The 15,093-nt window shown below is 53.3% G+C and overlaps 1 protein-coding gene across 1 annotated transcript; it reads right to left on the reverse strand.

The window, feature by feature from the left end:
- Positions 1-433: 433 nt before the first annotated feature.
- PTMS (parathymosin) lies at positions 434-5,816 on the reverse strand. Its single transcript, XM_032347888.1, has 6 exons — positions 5,790-5,816; positions 4,707-5,390; positions 1,662-1,733; positions 1,364-1,442; positions 1,160-1,221; positions 434-989 (listed from the first exon to the last, which is right to left on the reverse strand). The coding sequence occupies exons 1-6, from the start codon at positions 5,814-5,816 to the stop codon at positions 939-941; spliced, it is 975 nt and encodes a 324-aa protein (XP_032203779.1). The 3' UTR covers positions 434-938.
- Positions 5,817-15,093: the final 9,277 nt, after the last annotated feature.

Below are 15,093 nucleotides of genomic sequence, written 5' to 3' on the forward strand. Positions count from 1 at the left end.
TCCTCCCTGCCTGGTGGAGGACAGGTTTGATGCCAGACAACTCTCTCTCCAGGTCCCAGGAGGCTGAGACCCAGGCCTCTCATCCCTCTCCCACTTCAGGGGCGGGACTTCCTGTTTCTGAGGCTGCTTCTTTGCCTGGTTCAGCACAAGAGAGCTGGTAGCTTTCCACTGGGCTCAGCAGTGTCTAGACCTGGTGTGGGCTAGCAGGGAAGTGTGTATGCGCTGCTGGGGAGGAGCATCCCCAAGAATCCAAAACCAAGAAATAAGTTAGTTCTCAAAGCAGCTGTGGGCTCCGCGTCCAACCCTGGAACACTGATCTTGTCTTGAGTGGTTGCTGGTAGCAGGGCTTGGCTGCTTTTTTTATAGAAGGGTCCTGATGGAATGTGCCATCTGCCACCCCCCTCCTCCCTGTCCCGGGAAAGCAGGAGACAGGTTAAAAACAGAAGCGCGACCGTTTCTTTATTAAATTATACAAAAAGGGGAGGGGAGGGGAGGGGGGCAGCTGTGGGGCTCGGCCCCAACCCTGGCCCCACCCCGGCCTGGCGCTGTCTGAGAGAAGGGGATCTGAGGGAGACCCAGGGATCAGGCAGGGTAGGGATGGACAGGACATGAGGCTGGGATGCAGAGGTGAGGAAGAAGAGGCTACTGGAGGAGGGGTGGGGGAAGGGAGGAAGAGAGCAAGGACAGGAAGAAGAGCAATTGGGACCAGCTGGGGAGCTCAGATGGAGCAGGTCAAGAGGTGGTACAATGGCAGAGTGAGGATAGAAGGGGCAGTGTCTGGAGAGGCGGACATGAGAAAGGCTGGGGACAAAGAGGGTGGCAGCTCTGGTGCAGGGTCCAGAGCCAGGAGCCAGGTGGAGAGTGGCTGCACTCGTCTGTTCCCACCCCCACCTCCAGGCCCTGAGGGGCCTCCCACCCCCAGCCCATTGGCAGGGGGCTCAGGCCGACGCCCCATTTTCTGTCTTCTGCCGCTTGGGATCCGCTTCATCCTGTGGAAGGAGAGTTGGGGTAGCTGCAAAATGGGAGCGGGACCTCCCCCAGTCCCTGCCCTGCTCCAGCCCCACCCCACGCACCACAGGGATCCAGGTCCAAGTCCAAAGGGCTCCCAGCCCCTGCTGCATCCCTGACAGCCCCTCAGGCCCCACAACCCAGCCCAAACCTCCTCTTCAGCTGCTCTCTTCAGCGCGGGCCCTTCGTCGTCATCATCTTCTTCTTCCTCATCTGAGGAGCCAGAAACGGGTCATTGGGGAAGGGCAGGAAGCTCCGGCACAGACCCCCTGTGGTTGCCCTCAGCCCTGCTTCAGGTCTTCAAACCCACCCTGACTCAGTTCCTTTGAGCCCAGCCTCCCCTGCCCCTCCCCACCTTCTTCTTCCCCTTCATCCTCCTCCTCTCCGTCCTCAGCAGTTTCTTCTTCTTCCTCCTCGGCTCCGTTCTCCTCCTCCTGTGAGGACAGAGAGAGGGGAGAGGGAGCAGCGTCAGGCTGCCAGGTGCCTCCACCACCACCAAGGGCAGGGGTGTCTGGAAGGGCCAAGGGTGGGGCAGGAAGGGTTGGGAGGGGCCATAGCCAAGGCAGGACCCAGCGTCCCTCAACCCCAGGGAAGTGGAGGGGAGCCCCAAGTATCTTCCCCCAACCCCTCCAACCCCTCCAACCCCTCGGCACCTCCACCACTTCTTTCTTTCGCTCTTTTCGGCTGGCTTTCTCCTCCACCTTCTCTTTCTTCTCCTTCAGGTCCTGCAAGAGAGAAAGAGGTCACCTTCCTCTCACCACAAATGAGCTGCAGCCGGTCCCTCTCGCCCCGTTCTCCTGCTGCAGTGAGCTTAGAGGACTGGGAGAATGAAGGAGTTGGCTACAGTAGCTTAGAGGCAAAACAGAGGTCCCAGGGTCCTCAAGGCCACAAGGGGGCTGGGACCGGACACCTGCCCGAAGACTCAAGGGAGGAGGGAGAGTGATGAAAACAGAGGAATGGATGGCCGACGTAACTGCTCTTCACTCCCATCAAGTTCTCCAAAATCTCACCGGCTGAAGAGTTCAGCTCAGCAAAGCAAATCCCCTCCATCTGCTCTCGGCCCTGATGCCCCACCCCCTCTTGAGGGCCCTCCGCCTTCCTGGCCTGCCCCTCGCCGCTGCCTTGCTCTGCCTTTTGTCTACCTCTGGGGCCTTTTCCTGAGTCCTCTCTCCTGGGCATCCCTCCCAGCTTCCGCCTCAGCCTCCTTGAATGCCTTTGTTTCTCTGTCCATGTGTTCCCCTACTCCTCAGGCTCCTCCGTGGCCAAACACCACGGGAACAGGGAGAGCAGCCCAGCAAGACGCACACCTACTTCAAACCAGTTCGAGTAGTTTCTTCCTCCCTACACCTGGCAGGTGGTGTGGGATGCTGTGCCCCTGACGCCGGCACTGGTGTGGTGAAGGGGTAGAAGTGATCATTTCCAGGGGTAATGTCGATAAAGGAAACGTGGAAGGGAGAGGGTACTGGACATGGTAGATGAAGAGAGACAAGGTCTGTGTCTGGGCTGGGCTGAGACTGAAGATGGAGAAGATACCTGTCTGGGATACCCTCCCTCCTTCATCCCCCCAGGAGCCCAGCAGGCGCACATTTAACGTCCCATTATCCTGTGACTGATGGAGATGCTCCTGAGTCCCTTCTCTCTGGATACCACCCAGTGTCTTCCAGTTTAGATTCCAGTCCTCTTCCCCCACCAACCCTCCCCAACTGCCCATGGCAGGCACTGATCAGCTGTGGGTGTCCCTGTGTGATATGATCTGGTGTTGGCCTACAACTCTATGTATCTGATTCCATGTGGATGGAAGTTTTCTGTGCGAGTAGATCACCCTGGAGGGTGTGTCCTTTCTGGACCAGGATCAGGGACAGCAGTAGGGGTTGGTGCAGAACGGCTGACCTGGAGGGCACTCAATTCCCTTCTCCCTCTACGAGGAAAACGACACCGGACCCTCTCACTGCAGTTCGGTTTCTTCCTGCCACTTCCCCCTCCTCATTTCTTTGCCCCATGGTTGACAGGGCATCTCTACCACCTGGTGGGCTTTCCCTCGCATCCTGGGTCTGTCCTGGGCCTGGAGAGGGGGGGAGGGGCTGGCTGGTTGGCTTCTCTCCAGGGGTCCCAGCACCAGGTTGGTCTATGCTCCCCTGGCCTGAGTTTCCCATCTGGGCTGCCCAGACAGAGGGAGGGAGGGAGAATTCTAGGAAGGGAGGGAGGGAGACTACGGGAGACCAAAGTCCAAGGGGCCGGGCCCTCTCCTCCCCTGTCCTGTCCTTCTGGTCACTGTCCTTCCATGATCCCTTTTCCAGGAGAGTTTGTGACCTAGGTCTTGTGCTAAGCAGCTCTCTGGCCTCATTTACTCAACACAGGCACACACACTGATACAGGGTGACACCGATTCACACTCGCAGCTACAAGAGGAGGGCCCATGAGATCCGGAGACACATGGCCTGGGTCTGGGCATTCTGGCACACACTCCTGAGACACACCAGGGCACAGGGGAGCCACTCCGCACTCACAAAGCAGCAACATGGCTCCAGCACATCCGCGTCTCCACATGCACACATGTAACTGACACGGGCAGTCCCACACACTCGCTGGATTTCAGACATACAAAGACACCTACTCAGCGGAGTCACATGCCACCGCACAGCCCACCGGAGGGCCCCACGGCACACCTTAGCAGCTCTCACACATAGCCCCTCGCTGCCACTGCCTTTAAACCCACTGGTGGCCCCCTTTCACTTCAAGGGCCTCTAGGAGCCCTCTGTGACCTCCTCAACAACCAAACCCATCCCCCCCAACCCCATACAAGTCGGGCTCCCAGCCCCCAAACGCTGGCCGAATTAATTTCCCAAAGCGACACTCAGCAGGTTCCCTAGGGAAATTAGAGGAAGGCTGGAAGCGAGGCAAGGGCAAAGGGATGGGGCCAGGAAAGGGAGCCGATGTGAACAAGGACGGCTGGAAGCAATGTCTTGCAACGCTGAGCTTCAGCTTTCTCGAAGGCTATTCCCGCCTCCCTTCATGATTTTTAGAAATCCAAGACTCTTTAAGTCTCTCTGTGTTGGGGGGGAGGGGGGAGAGGCTGGAGGGGGCTATGGAGAGAAAAGAGAGCTGAAGGCCAGTAGGGGGAAGAAATGGATACAGACGGAAGAAAAGGAGAGGAGAAGACAGAGAGACTAGCCGTCCGTGGAGAGAAGCAAGAGGCAGTCGGGCCTCGAGGGGAGGGGCCCGAGAGCAGCCTCCCGGGAGAGTCCTATTTACTCTGGAGGATCTCAAACCGCTTAGCGGAGGAAAGGTGAGGTCAGACTGGAAGGAGAGACGGGGAAAGGGGGCGCGGAGAGAGGCAGCGGGGGAGGGGCACGGTAAAGTGAGCCGCGGCGTGCTCCGACGGGAAGCGGACGGGGTAGAGACGCGCGAGCCGGAGCCGGAGAGGGGTGGGGACGGCGGCGGGGGCCGGGCGACCGCCGAGCAGCGAGGCCGGAGCGGCGGCGTGCAGCGCTCAAGAAGCTAGAGGGCGCTGGCGGGAGCCGCGCGAAGCGGGGTAGGCAGCGCCGGGCAGGGGAGCGGGGAGGGGGGGAGGGTGAAGAGGGGTCCACCGGGACCCGGCGCCGGGGCAGCTTGGGGCCGTCGGGGGCGGCATGGGGCGCAAGACCGCGCGGAGCCCGGGGGTCGCGCGTGGTCCGGGCCGCCGCCGTCCCCGCCCGTACCTTGGCGCTCAACTCGGCCGCTGCCTCCACGCTCTTCTCCGACATGGTGCCGGGGCCGGGGCCGGGGCTGGCGGGGAGCCGGGGTCCCGGGGCCGGGACGGAGGGGCCCTGGACGGCGGAGGGTGGCCGCGGCCGGAACCTGGCGCGGTGACGGCGGCGGCGGCGACAGCGGCAGCGGCGGCCGCTCAGCAAGCTGGGTCTCTGGAAGAGGCGGCAGAGGCGCGCGGGGTGGGGCGGGGGTGGGTCTGGAACGGAGACCCGCAGGGCTGCGGCCGTCCGGAGGGCGGGCGGAAGGGCGGTGCGGGCGGTGGCCGGCGCGCTCCGGCAGCGATCGCTCGGTCCTCGGCTCGCCGCCCCCGCACCAGCAGAGCTGCCGCCGACCAGCCGCTGCCGCCCCCGGGCAGGGAACCCGCTTATAAAGGCGGCGCTGCCCGACGGGAGGGGCTTCCCAGGGGTGGGGCTGGCGGGAGCTGGGAGGAGAGGAGAGGGGAGGGGGATGAAAGCGGAGGTTGGCGAGGTGGGGATAGGAGGATGAAAGCGAGGGGAGGGAGCGCGCGAGAGGCGGGAGGGAGGACAGGACCAGAATGGGGAAATGGAGAGACTGACGGTCTTGGAGAAAGGAGTGGGGCGAGGAGGTGGGAAGGGGTGGGGTTCCTGCGGGGAGGGACCTCTCCGAATCCCGACCTACTGCCTGCGAAAGTGGAGTCTGTCTTTTGGGGGCGGACTAGAGGGATGGCCAGAATCCTTCTGACCCTCCCCCTCACCTCCAAAGAAACCCTGAGATTTTGCCAGGGGTTGGGGTGGGAGAAGCAGATGGAAAGGCCGGGCAGGTATTTGAGAAACCAAAAGCTTAAAGAAGAGGAAGAGGGTGGCGGAGCTACTTCCACATCACGCTGGTTTTCCCCTCTCGTCTTGCATCTCCTTTCTCTGGGTGGCCTTAAGAGGGGATGGGAGGGCCAAAAGGGCAGTCCACCCTCTGTCCCGGCTGGAGGCTGACTTTTGTGAACCCTACTGGGTTCCGCCCTTCCTGGATCTTTCTGGAGATCTGGAGGAGTCAGAGGCCCTCCAGGCTCCTTCTCTTACATGTTGGACCTCTACGATTTCGCCCATCTCACCTCACTTGTCTTTGTCTGGTCTTTTTCTCTTCATCCCAGCTCATTCACCTTGACCCAGACCCCTCCCTCACAACCATTTATCCCTCACATCTCTCATACTTGTGTAGGCTCTTCCCCGCTTTTCATTCCCCTCTTCTTCCCTTCCATCTCTGATCTCCCTTCCCCCCTGTCCCGGACCACACTGTTCCTGTCTCATCTGAGTCTGTCACCTGGCCCTGTACCCTTGGTGATTCCCCCAACTTCTCTCTTCAGGTCCTGATTGGTTTACATTTTCAGTTGGCTTTTCTCTGTCCTCTGCTGCCATCTTCCCCAGCCTTTCTGGATTGTATTGGCCTCCTTTGCAAGGGGTTCAGGCCTGGAGTTCCGGCCCCACCTGGTTCCACTCATCCTCAGTTCCCGGCCCGCAGTCTTGGTATCTTTGGATCATTTTGAGAAGCTTGGGGGTTTCAGGAGCTGGATGTATTAACGGTCAGGAAGGTGGATGGAATGGAAGGCTAGGGTTTGGAAAAAGATATCCTTGGTGTGTGCGCACTTCTGTATTTGTCTATCATTATCATTGTCTTTTCATTTTCCTAATAAGAAAGACACTGATCTATCATCAACATTTGGTATCTGAGTGCTTAAATATACCATCTTTTGGTCCTACGGCGTACACACCTCCCAATTTCTCTTTCTCACTCTTCCCATCAGTTTCTCAGTCTCCATCTCCTCAAAAATCTTGGAGCCCCACCCAGGTTTTTCCTTGCCGGACTCTGATCATCTTTCTTTGAGACCTTCCCATCTCTATCTCAGTCTGTTTCTCTCACTCACTGATGTCTTTGGCGATCTCTGACCCTCTCCATCTCTGTACTCTCCTGCTTCATTTCTCTCCCTCTCCCCTCTCCTTTACCCCCCACCCAGTCTCCTGTCTCGCTCCCTCCCCGGCACGCTCTTTCCTCTCCCTCCCACCCTCCTTTCCTCTTCCCCTTCTCCACCTCCGAGCCCCGCCTGCCGTCTCGGACACCCTGCTGGGCTTTTACCCTGTTGCCCTGGTAACCGCCCCCCACTCCGGTCACCTCCAATCCCCTCCCCCCCTCCAATCACCGCCACCAACAACCTCCATCCACCTTCCTCCTATTTTCCCTGAGAGCCAATAGAAACCCTGTTGCCAGGTGGAATGCTCATTTGAATCAGCCAATCCAGGAGTCTAACTGCTTGCCCTGCCTTATATGGGGATTTGAGGAGGGCCACTCCCCCCATTCCAGCCCCACAGGGGACCAGCCCCTCCACTGTCCTTTCTCCCCGCCCTGGAGAGAGCGTGGGACCCTCCCTGTCACCCTCGAATAGGGGCCTGGCCTCCCATTTCTCTAACTGGAACCACCGGGGTTAGTGTGGGGAGTGGGCCGGACTGTGGGCTGGGCCTCTGGGCTGGGGGTGGGAATGAGGTGTGATTAGGAAAGGGAGGCGGAGGGAGCCGGGAATTTTGCCCAGGGAGGGGTGTCTGGGAGCGGAGGCAGCTGCAGTGGAAAATTCCAGGGAGATGGAGAGGCAGAGAATGGGAATCCTGCCCCAAGGCCCAAGGGAGTGCCTTGAGAATCTAAGAGTTTGGACACTAGGGTCCCCAGGGACCACAGGAAAAAGATCCAGGAAGCAGAAAGCCTAGATTTAATTTCCTTCCTGCAGGGGAGAACCATCTCTTATCCTTTCCTGTCTGGTTGGACAGCAGACCTGGTCTCCTGAGTCTTGGCTTCATAAGAAAGAAGCTAGAAGTGGAACTTGGGCTGAACCTGGAGCAAGTGGGATGCTGAAAGCCTAACCCCATAGTCCTTAGGGTTAGTCTCTCAGCCTCTGGGGCCGGTGGTGTTAAATGGTGCCAGCTAGTGTCTGCTCCTTCCAGAGAACTACGTCTGAGGCCTTGTAGAGGCTTGCCTATTCCTAGAGTTCCACTACTCCTCAGTCCAACTGAGAATTTCTCCCACTAGGTGAATGGGGAAACCCGCTTCTTACACATTTTCAGGAGGTGGGAAAAAGGAAGCCAGGTGAGAACAAGGGAGGCATGAGCCCCCTGGAAACCATGGCTGCTGGCCTGACATCCTAGAGATTTATGTCGTTACTGTGTGAAAGGCGTTCAGTTCAAACTCTTGCCATCTGATTCTTAATTCTTGCTTGTCTCCAGCTTCCTGACTTTTTTCAGCTTGCCTGTTTCTCTAATAAGTTAAGTGCTAAGGAAGGCCTGGTGATCCTTGGGGGCATTAGACAACAGAAACCTGAAAGTTGAACCTCCCCACTCCTCACTGTACTTTTTTATCCCCATTCCAGTTGCAGTATAACTCATTTTCTTTTCCTTACTTTTCCTTTTTCTTTTCTTTTCTTTCTTTCTTTCTTTTTTTTTAATCGTTTCAAAACTCAAGTCAGTGGAGAGTTGAGAGGGACTCCTAGAGAGAGACCTAAACCAGCCTAGGTTTGATCATGTTTGTTGCCTGCAGGAATGTTCCTTAAGAAAGCCTCTTTACCGGGTACCTGGGTGGCTCAGTGTGGTAAGCCTCTGCCTTCAGCTCGGGTCATGATCTCAGAGTCCTGGGATCAAGCCCCACATTGAGCCCCACATCGGGCTCTCTGCTTGGCAGGGAGCCTGCTTCCTTCTCTCTCTCTGCCTGCCTCTCTGCCTACTTGTGATATCTCTCTCTCTCTCTCTCTCTCTGTCAAATAAATAAAATATTAAAAACAAACAAACCAAACTTGGGGGTTCCTCCTTGGGTCAGACACTGTGCTCTGTGATGGAGACACAAAGCTGAAAAAGAGATGGTCCTTTCCCTCAAGGAATAGATGGGGAGAGCTCAAAGCACAGCCAGAATAGGGACATGCAAGGGCTCCTGGGTGGCTCAGTTGGTTAAGCCTCTGACTTCAGCTCTGGTCATGATATCCGGGTCAGGGGATGGAGCACACATTGGGCTCCTTGCTCAGCAGGGAATCTGCTTCTCCCTCTCCCTCTGCCACTCCCCCTGCTTGTGTGCGCTCTTGTTCTCAGGCACTCTCTCTCTCTCTCAAATAAATAAAATCTTTTTTAAAAATTAAAAAAAAAGTCCTTTGGAAAGGGACACGCATCCAGCAGTCTTTCCACTAGGCAGATAGAACACTGTCTCCATGGGTACACTTTTCTAGAATGTCTCCTGGATCTCTCCTGATTTTACAAATCCTTATCCATCGTTCCCAACTCAGAACAGGTTCTATTCATTCCTCCACCCTGTTCCTCCACCCTTACCCATTGTCTCCTCCGCCTGTGCCGAATACCTAGCACGATGCTAGGCACCAAAGAGGAAGAGCTCAATAAATCATTGACTTCCTAGCCCTGACACACCATTTTGGCCTCATTCTCAGAGCCCTCTCAACCTTCTTTCTTTGAGTAAGCTTCTCTCTGACTTGGAATCTTCTAACTACTGATGTCCTGGCCGCCGCTGTCTTTTATGCTATCATCCTCACAACCAAAAGTTGTGTGGCTTTCCCACTTCCCCATGAATGTTCTCCCTAGCTAGAAGAATTGGTTTTACCATCCTACGTCTCCTCCAGATTTTCTGATTGGCTTTGTAATTCTCCCTGCCCTCTTCCTGACCTTCTTCACTTTTAGACCAAGCATAGTTGCCACTGCCCAACCCTCTATTGCCCTCCTTTCTGTTTCTCCTCCTTGCCTACGCTTTTCAGAAAGCCTTCACAGGCCTTCAGAAAAGTCTGGAAGGAAGATCACATTTATAGTCTGTCCAATATATATATATATATTTTTTTTTAGAAATACATTTACTTTTTTTTTTTTTTAAGATTTTTTATTTATTTGACAAAGAGATGGCAAGTAGGCAGAGAGAGAAGGGGAAGCAGGCTCCCCGCTGCCCAAAGAGCATGATGTGGGGCTGGATCCCAGGACCCTGAGATCATGACCTGAGCGGAAGGCAGAGGCTTAACCCACTGAGCCACCCAGGTGCCCCTGCCCAATAAAATTTACTGTGATCATGGAAGTGTTCTATATCAGCACTTTCCAATACAGTGGTCATTAGCCACGTGTGGTTCAGAACCCTTGAAATGTGGCTCCTGCATCTAAGGAACTGCATTTCTTAAAGGTTATTTAATTTTAATTACATTTAAATAGCCACCTATGGCTAGTGGCCACCATATTGGACAGCAGCACTTTATACCTCAGCCATAAACTGTCTCTTCTTCATCCACCTTCATGTCCTCCTCCATCCCCAGTGTTCCATAGGTAGAATGGCGAGAGCAACTCTGGCTGCCGTGCTGAAGGTCATCTGGGCTGTTGTCATACACTACCGTCGGTGCAAGTCTATTCAGGGTTCCCACACTTTTACAGGTTAAACAGACGATGTGCCTGAGGTAGAGGACAGAGAGTAGAAATGAAAAGTCTAGAAAAGTCTATGGGAAATGTTATGGAAGTGACAGCTAGAGACTCCTTTTGCCCACAGGGTAAAAGATGGGAGGAAGGACCCAGGAACCAGGAGGAGACAATGACAGTGGTGCCTGAACCCTCCCAGGTGACTGGTCTCAAAGGTCCTGTTCTTACTCTTCACAGTCTCCCTTCCGGTCATCAATCCCTCGCTCCTCTGGAGCTCCTCAAACCCCGCATGATCCCACTGAGATTCTCTCGCTTTCTAGTTCAGTTAAAGGTACGGTCCTCCACCCATTCATTCCTGCCAGGGGGTCATCCAAGACCACCTTTTCTTTCCCTCCCCAGCTCCTCCACTTTCTAAAGATTCCTGGAGTGCCTCCCCTTCTGTCCAAACTCAGTCCTGTCTCTGCTCCAGGGGTGCTGACTTCCTTCAAAAAGTAGGGTTTTTGACCATACTTTAAGAATTGGTGTATCTTCAGCACTCACCTCCCTACCTGGCATACAGCAGAAGCTCAAAAATGTTTCCCAAAATGCATAAACTGACTTTCTACCTAAAATACAAATCGACTAAAGAATAAATAAAACAAAATACAAACCGACTATTGCCATTTCCCTACATAAAACCTTTTGATAGCTTCCCTAGGCCTATAGGATGAGGTCCAGAAGAAAATAGGGCCCTTTGAGGACTAGTCCCTTTAAACCTAACCTATGTACCCTTCTCTCTCAGCACTGTTCCATCAAAAGTTTTGCTTCATCAGTTTTTCTACTCCTTCCAATTCTTCCCAAATGGAGCATACGTCTGTGCCTTTGCACTAATCACATTTCCTGCTTGGAATGGTCTCCTGCCTTCCCCAGCCCTGTTCCCAGGTCACGCTCCCTCTTCTGAATGGCTTTTGCCCTCTTAAAATACATCTTTCTACCGCAGCCTTCATCACAGGATTATAATCAATTCCATGTTGCCCCCTCTCACTAGGCTGTGAAATTGCCAGGGCAAAGACCACATCTTCCTTGCCTTATTATCTCCAGCCCCTAGCACCACGTCTGGCAAAGAGTAAAAAGCTCAGTAGATCTTGATAAAAACTGTCATACATGTAGCTCAAACTTCAACCCTTAATGTCCATGTTAATCACAAGGTGTTCTGCCTCCTTCTGGATATCTTCTTGAAAAGATCAGACAATAGGAAGTTCTTAAGACTGAAAATTTCAAATTCGGGGTCCCTGGGTAGCTCAGTTGTTAAGCATCTGCCTTTGGATCGGGGCATGGTCCTAGGGTCCTAGGATCGAGCCCCACATGGGGCTCCCTGCCCAGCAGGAAACCTGCTTCTTCCTCTCCCTCTGCCTGTGTTCCTGCTTGTGTTCCTGCTCTTGCTGTCTCTCTCCCTGTCAAATAAATAAATAAAATATTTTAAAAAACAAAACCCTTCAAATTCTAAGCTGACTGTTCACATTAGCATATCCACTCAAGATGGTCTAACAACTAATATCTTGTGGTCAAACTGCCTATGGAATTCACTTATTTCTACATCTCCTCCTACTTGGGGTAGTCAGCTGCTGAAGGTAAGACCATCTGGGTCAGTTACCCTGTGTATCCACGTGGTCAGGATCTTACAGCTAGAAACGATTTCAGTATATTCTTAAACCAATACTTGTCTATTCTCAGTCAGTGCAGCAAGCAGGATGGTCATTTCTTTCTCATTCAGGTGCCCAAGTCAAAAAAATCTGGGAGTCATTCTTGACTCTTCTTCATCATACCACATACATCCATCAGCTGATTCTGTTGGCCCCATCTTCAAAATCTATCTAGAATCTGACCACTCCTCTTCCTCTGCTGTTTCAAATCTACTCTTAAGACATCACAGGGTCTCACCTGGATTATGGCAACAGCATGCAAATGGTCCTTCTGTTTCTGCTGTTGTCCCCTCAATAGTCTGTTCTCCATACAAGAGCCAGAGTGATTCTTCTGTAGGTCTAAAAAGTCCCAAATGATACAGCTTCTTCTTTCTCTGTGGCCTTGTCTTTTACTACTGCTCTTCCTTTCATTCACATCAGTCTAGGCACACTGGCTTCTGTGTTGAATATACTAAGCATACTTCTGCCCCAGGGCCTTTGCACTTACTGTTTCCTCTGCCCAGAATGCTCTCACCTCAGCTTTCCTGAGCTTGTTAGGTCTCTGCTTCACTGTCATCTGATCAGTTAGGACTTCCTGGTTACCCTAAAAAGCACCACTTCCCAACTACTTGCTTATTCATCTGTCCCCCTTCTCCTGTGTTTTATTTTTATCTGTGTCACTACTGTATTTCCAGAACCAGGAATTTTACCTGACACCTGATGGCATTCAATATTTGTTGAACGGATATGGAGTTGAAAACAAACTGAAAAGTTGATTTAAAAAAAAAAAATGCTCGAGTCACTTTTTAATCTTACTGTGACCTGATGTCCGCAGTACAACTCTATCTGTGGCAACTTAGCACTAATTTTCAGGTTTTTTCTCTTTTCCCCAAGACATATGCATACACACACACATACTCAGTCACACCCATTCACTTTGGCTCTTCAGGCAAGAAATTCCGTCTCCCCTAACTCACACATCATTGCCCAGCCCCACTCCGTTCCAATATCCTCCTGTCCTGGGATTGCCCCAAATGTATGACTTTCATCTAAAGAGGGCCCCTTTCCTGGCCCAGCTCTACTCTCACAAGGACTTTCTGACTGTGGCTCCATCAGACAGAGCAGCAAGTGTAAGAACCACACTGTTTCTCTTCCTTCCCCAAATGCTGTCCTACTTGTGCTAAACCTCACTCCTGGCAGGGCCCACTGTCCCTCCTACATCTTATCCTATAAAGGACACTCCAGTGACAGAGAAATTTCTTTTCTGCAGAGTTCACTGGACAGAGAAGGAAGGAAGGGAAGGGAAGAGAAGGGAGAAAGGGAGGAAGGGGGGAAGGGAGGAAAGGGGGAAGGAAAAGGGAGGAAAGGAATGGAAGGGAGGGACAAGGAAGGGAAGGGAGAAGGGAGACAGACACAAACTCTGGTTGTGGGAGACATAAAAGTTACTTGTAAAATTACATTCCTTCCATTTTTGGAGTAGATAGTTGCCTATGTGGCAAGTCTCTGGGGACTCTGGAAATGAGCTCTTCCATGTCCTTCTTCATCCCCACCTATTCAAGAATTTCTTTTTAATCTCAGACAAAGTCCAGGTTTGGAGCTTTCTCTCATAGTTAGAAGCTAAATTGTAATCTGTAAATACTCCTAGGAGAGGTAATACACTGATTTAAAATCAGGCAAAGGTAAATATGACCAATACCTGACTCTTAAGTTTTATAAGGAAGAGGAGAAAGGTTTCTAGGCATCTAAAGGCAGTAGGTAGACAGAACCAGGTAATGGAAAAAGAAAAAATGAGGAGGCCGGAAGTTAAGTTCTATCTCCTATCCAATTCTGTGAAGGCTGGACCTAATGGAATGAGAAGGGAAAAGCTGGAAGGTGAAAGACCACACTAGTTAAGTCTGGGCCACAGAACTTTGAGAAAATACCTGGTCACATGTCATACTGCCTTTGAGGCAAGAGGAAAAGGGGCAGTTGCAGGGTGGGATGTCCAGAGATAGAGGATCTGGAGAATAAATTGAAAAGCTTTTACTAAGTCTGTTTTCCAGAAATATCAATGAAAAGCAAATTTGCTTTTATTCTGTCTTTATCTTTGTTTGGTTTTGCCAGTCTGACAGCTTCTAAATTATCTTTCCCCCTCTGTCTCCACTATTGTTTTTACCTCTTTAATAATGATCAAGTCCAAAGAAACCTGAGGAGCCCTGCTCCCAGTATCTTTTCCTGAGTCACCAGGGACCCCCTCCTTCTTCACCCCTAGGGAAGTATTGGGAACAAGTCTTTGGCATTGTCAGCCTCCACATAGCACTAATATGGCTAGCAGCCAGAGTAAAGAACAGGGAGAGTTAGAGTTTGGATGAGTCTGGTTTAAAGTCCATCGTAGACAGTCCAAATTCCCCTGACACCCTGGGGGAGGGCCCTTCTCTCCAGTTGGGCCAGATTTTATGCAAGACATTTAGTATGTCAAAGTTTCAATCTTTGGCCTTGGAGACGGGTCTTCTGGGTCTGATTTCTGCTCCGCCCCGGGTGATCCTGGTTAATGGACCTTTCCACCCCTTTCTTCTCCCCAATTTTAGACCCTTGACCTACCTACCTGACTAGAGGCAAGAATGATCGGTGCGGGACTGGGAGCTCTTAAGGACACAGCAATTAGAGAAAAGAAAGGGGAGAGACTGGCACTAAACTAAACAATTTCAGAACGACAACATTTGCCCAGACCGACCCTTACAGGCTAACTGAAGGGTCCAGGAACCTCGCCAACGCCGGTCCCAGCCTGGCCGAAGAGCGCCACCTGGCGGCCTGTCCTCCCAACCTGGATTCTCTTTGGCCCCGCCGGAGTTCTCGAAGGCAGAGCTAGACAGGGACAGAACTGTCACCTCCCCCTCTACGTCATTCCGAGGACCCCGCCCCTGCTTGGAACGCGCCTCCTCCCGAAGGGACTGGCCCTTAGCACCTCCCCCGCAGAACGGCCGCCCAGCTTCCCTCTCAGGCTGCAAGCCGCTCGGGTAGAAAATCTGCTTAATGTTCCCCCCCAGGATCCGCCCCACCTCGTTGCCCACAGGGAGCCCGCCCCTCCCCTCATGGGAATCTGCCCCCCCCCCCGCGTCCTCTTCCTTCCCCTAATGGAATGTGCCGCACCGCCCTCCCTCACCCCGTCCCTGCGGAGGAAGGGGCGCCCCTGCTCTTGCTCCGCACCCTCACAGGGAGCCCCTTCCTGTCCAGAGCCCAAATCCCGGTTGGTGATGAGGCCTCCCCTCCCCTGGTCCCTGGAGGACCCCGCAGAATCCCACTCCACCGCCCCGGGA

The sequence above is a fragment of the Mustela erminea genome, chromosome 6 (genome assembly GCF_009829155.1).
Source record: "Mustela erminea isolate mMusErm1 chromosome 6, mMusErm1.Pri, whole genome shotgun sequence".
NCBI lineage: Eukaryota > Metazoa > Chordata > Mammalia > Carnivora > Mustelidae > Mustela > Mustela erminea.

Coding starts and splice junctions, on each gene's coding strand:
- PTMS (XM_032347888.1), bottom strand. CDS start 5,816: ATGGGCGAAATCGTAGAGGTCCAACAT. Junction 5,391..5,789: donor AAATCGTAGAGGTCCAACAT/GTAAGAGAAGGA, acceptor CGCAGGCAGTAG/GTCGGGATTCGGAGAGGTCC. Junction 1,222..1,363: donor GGATGAAGGGGAAGAAGAAG/GTGGGGAGGGGC, acceptor CTGGCTCCTCAG/ATGAGGAAGAAGAAGATGAT.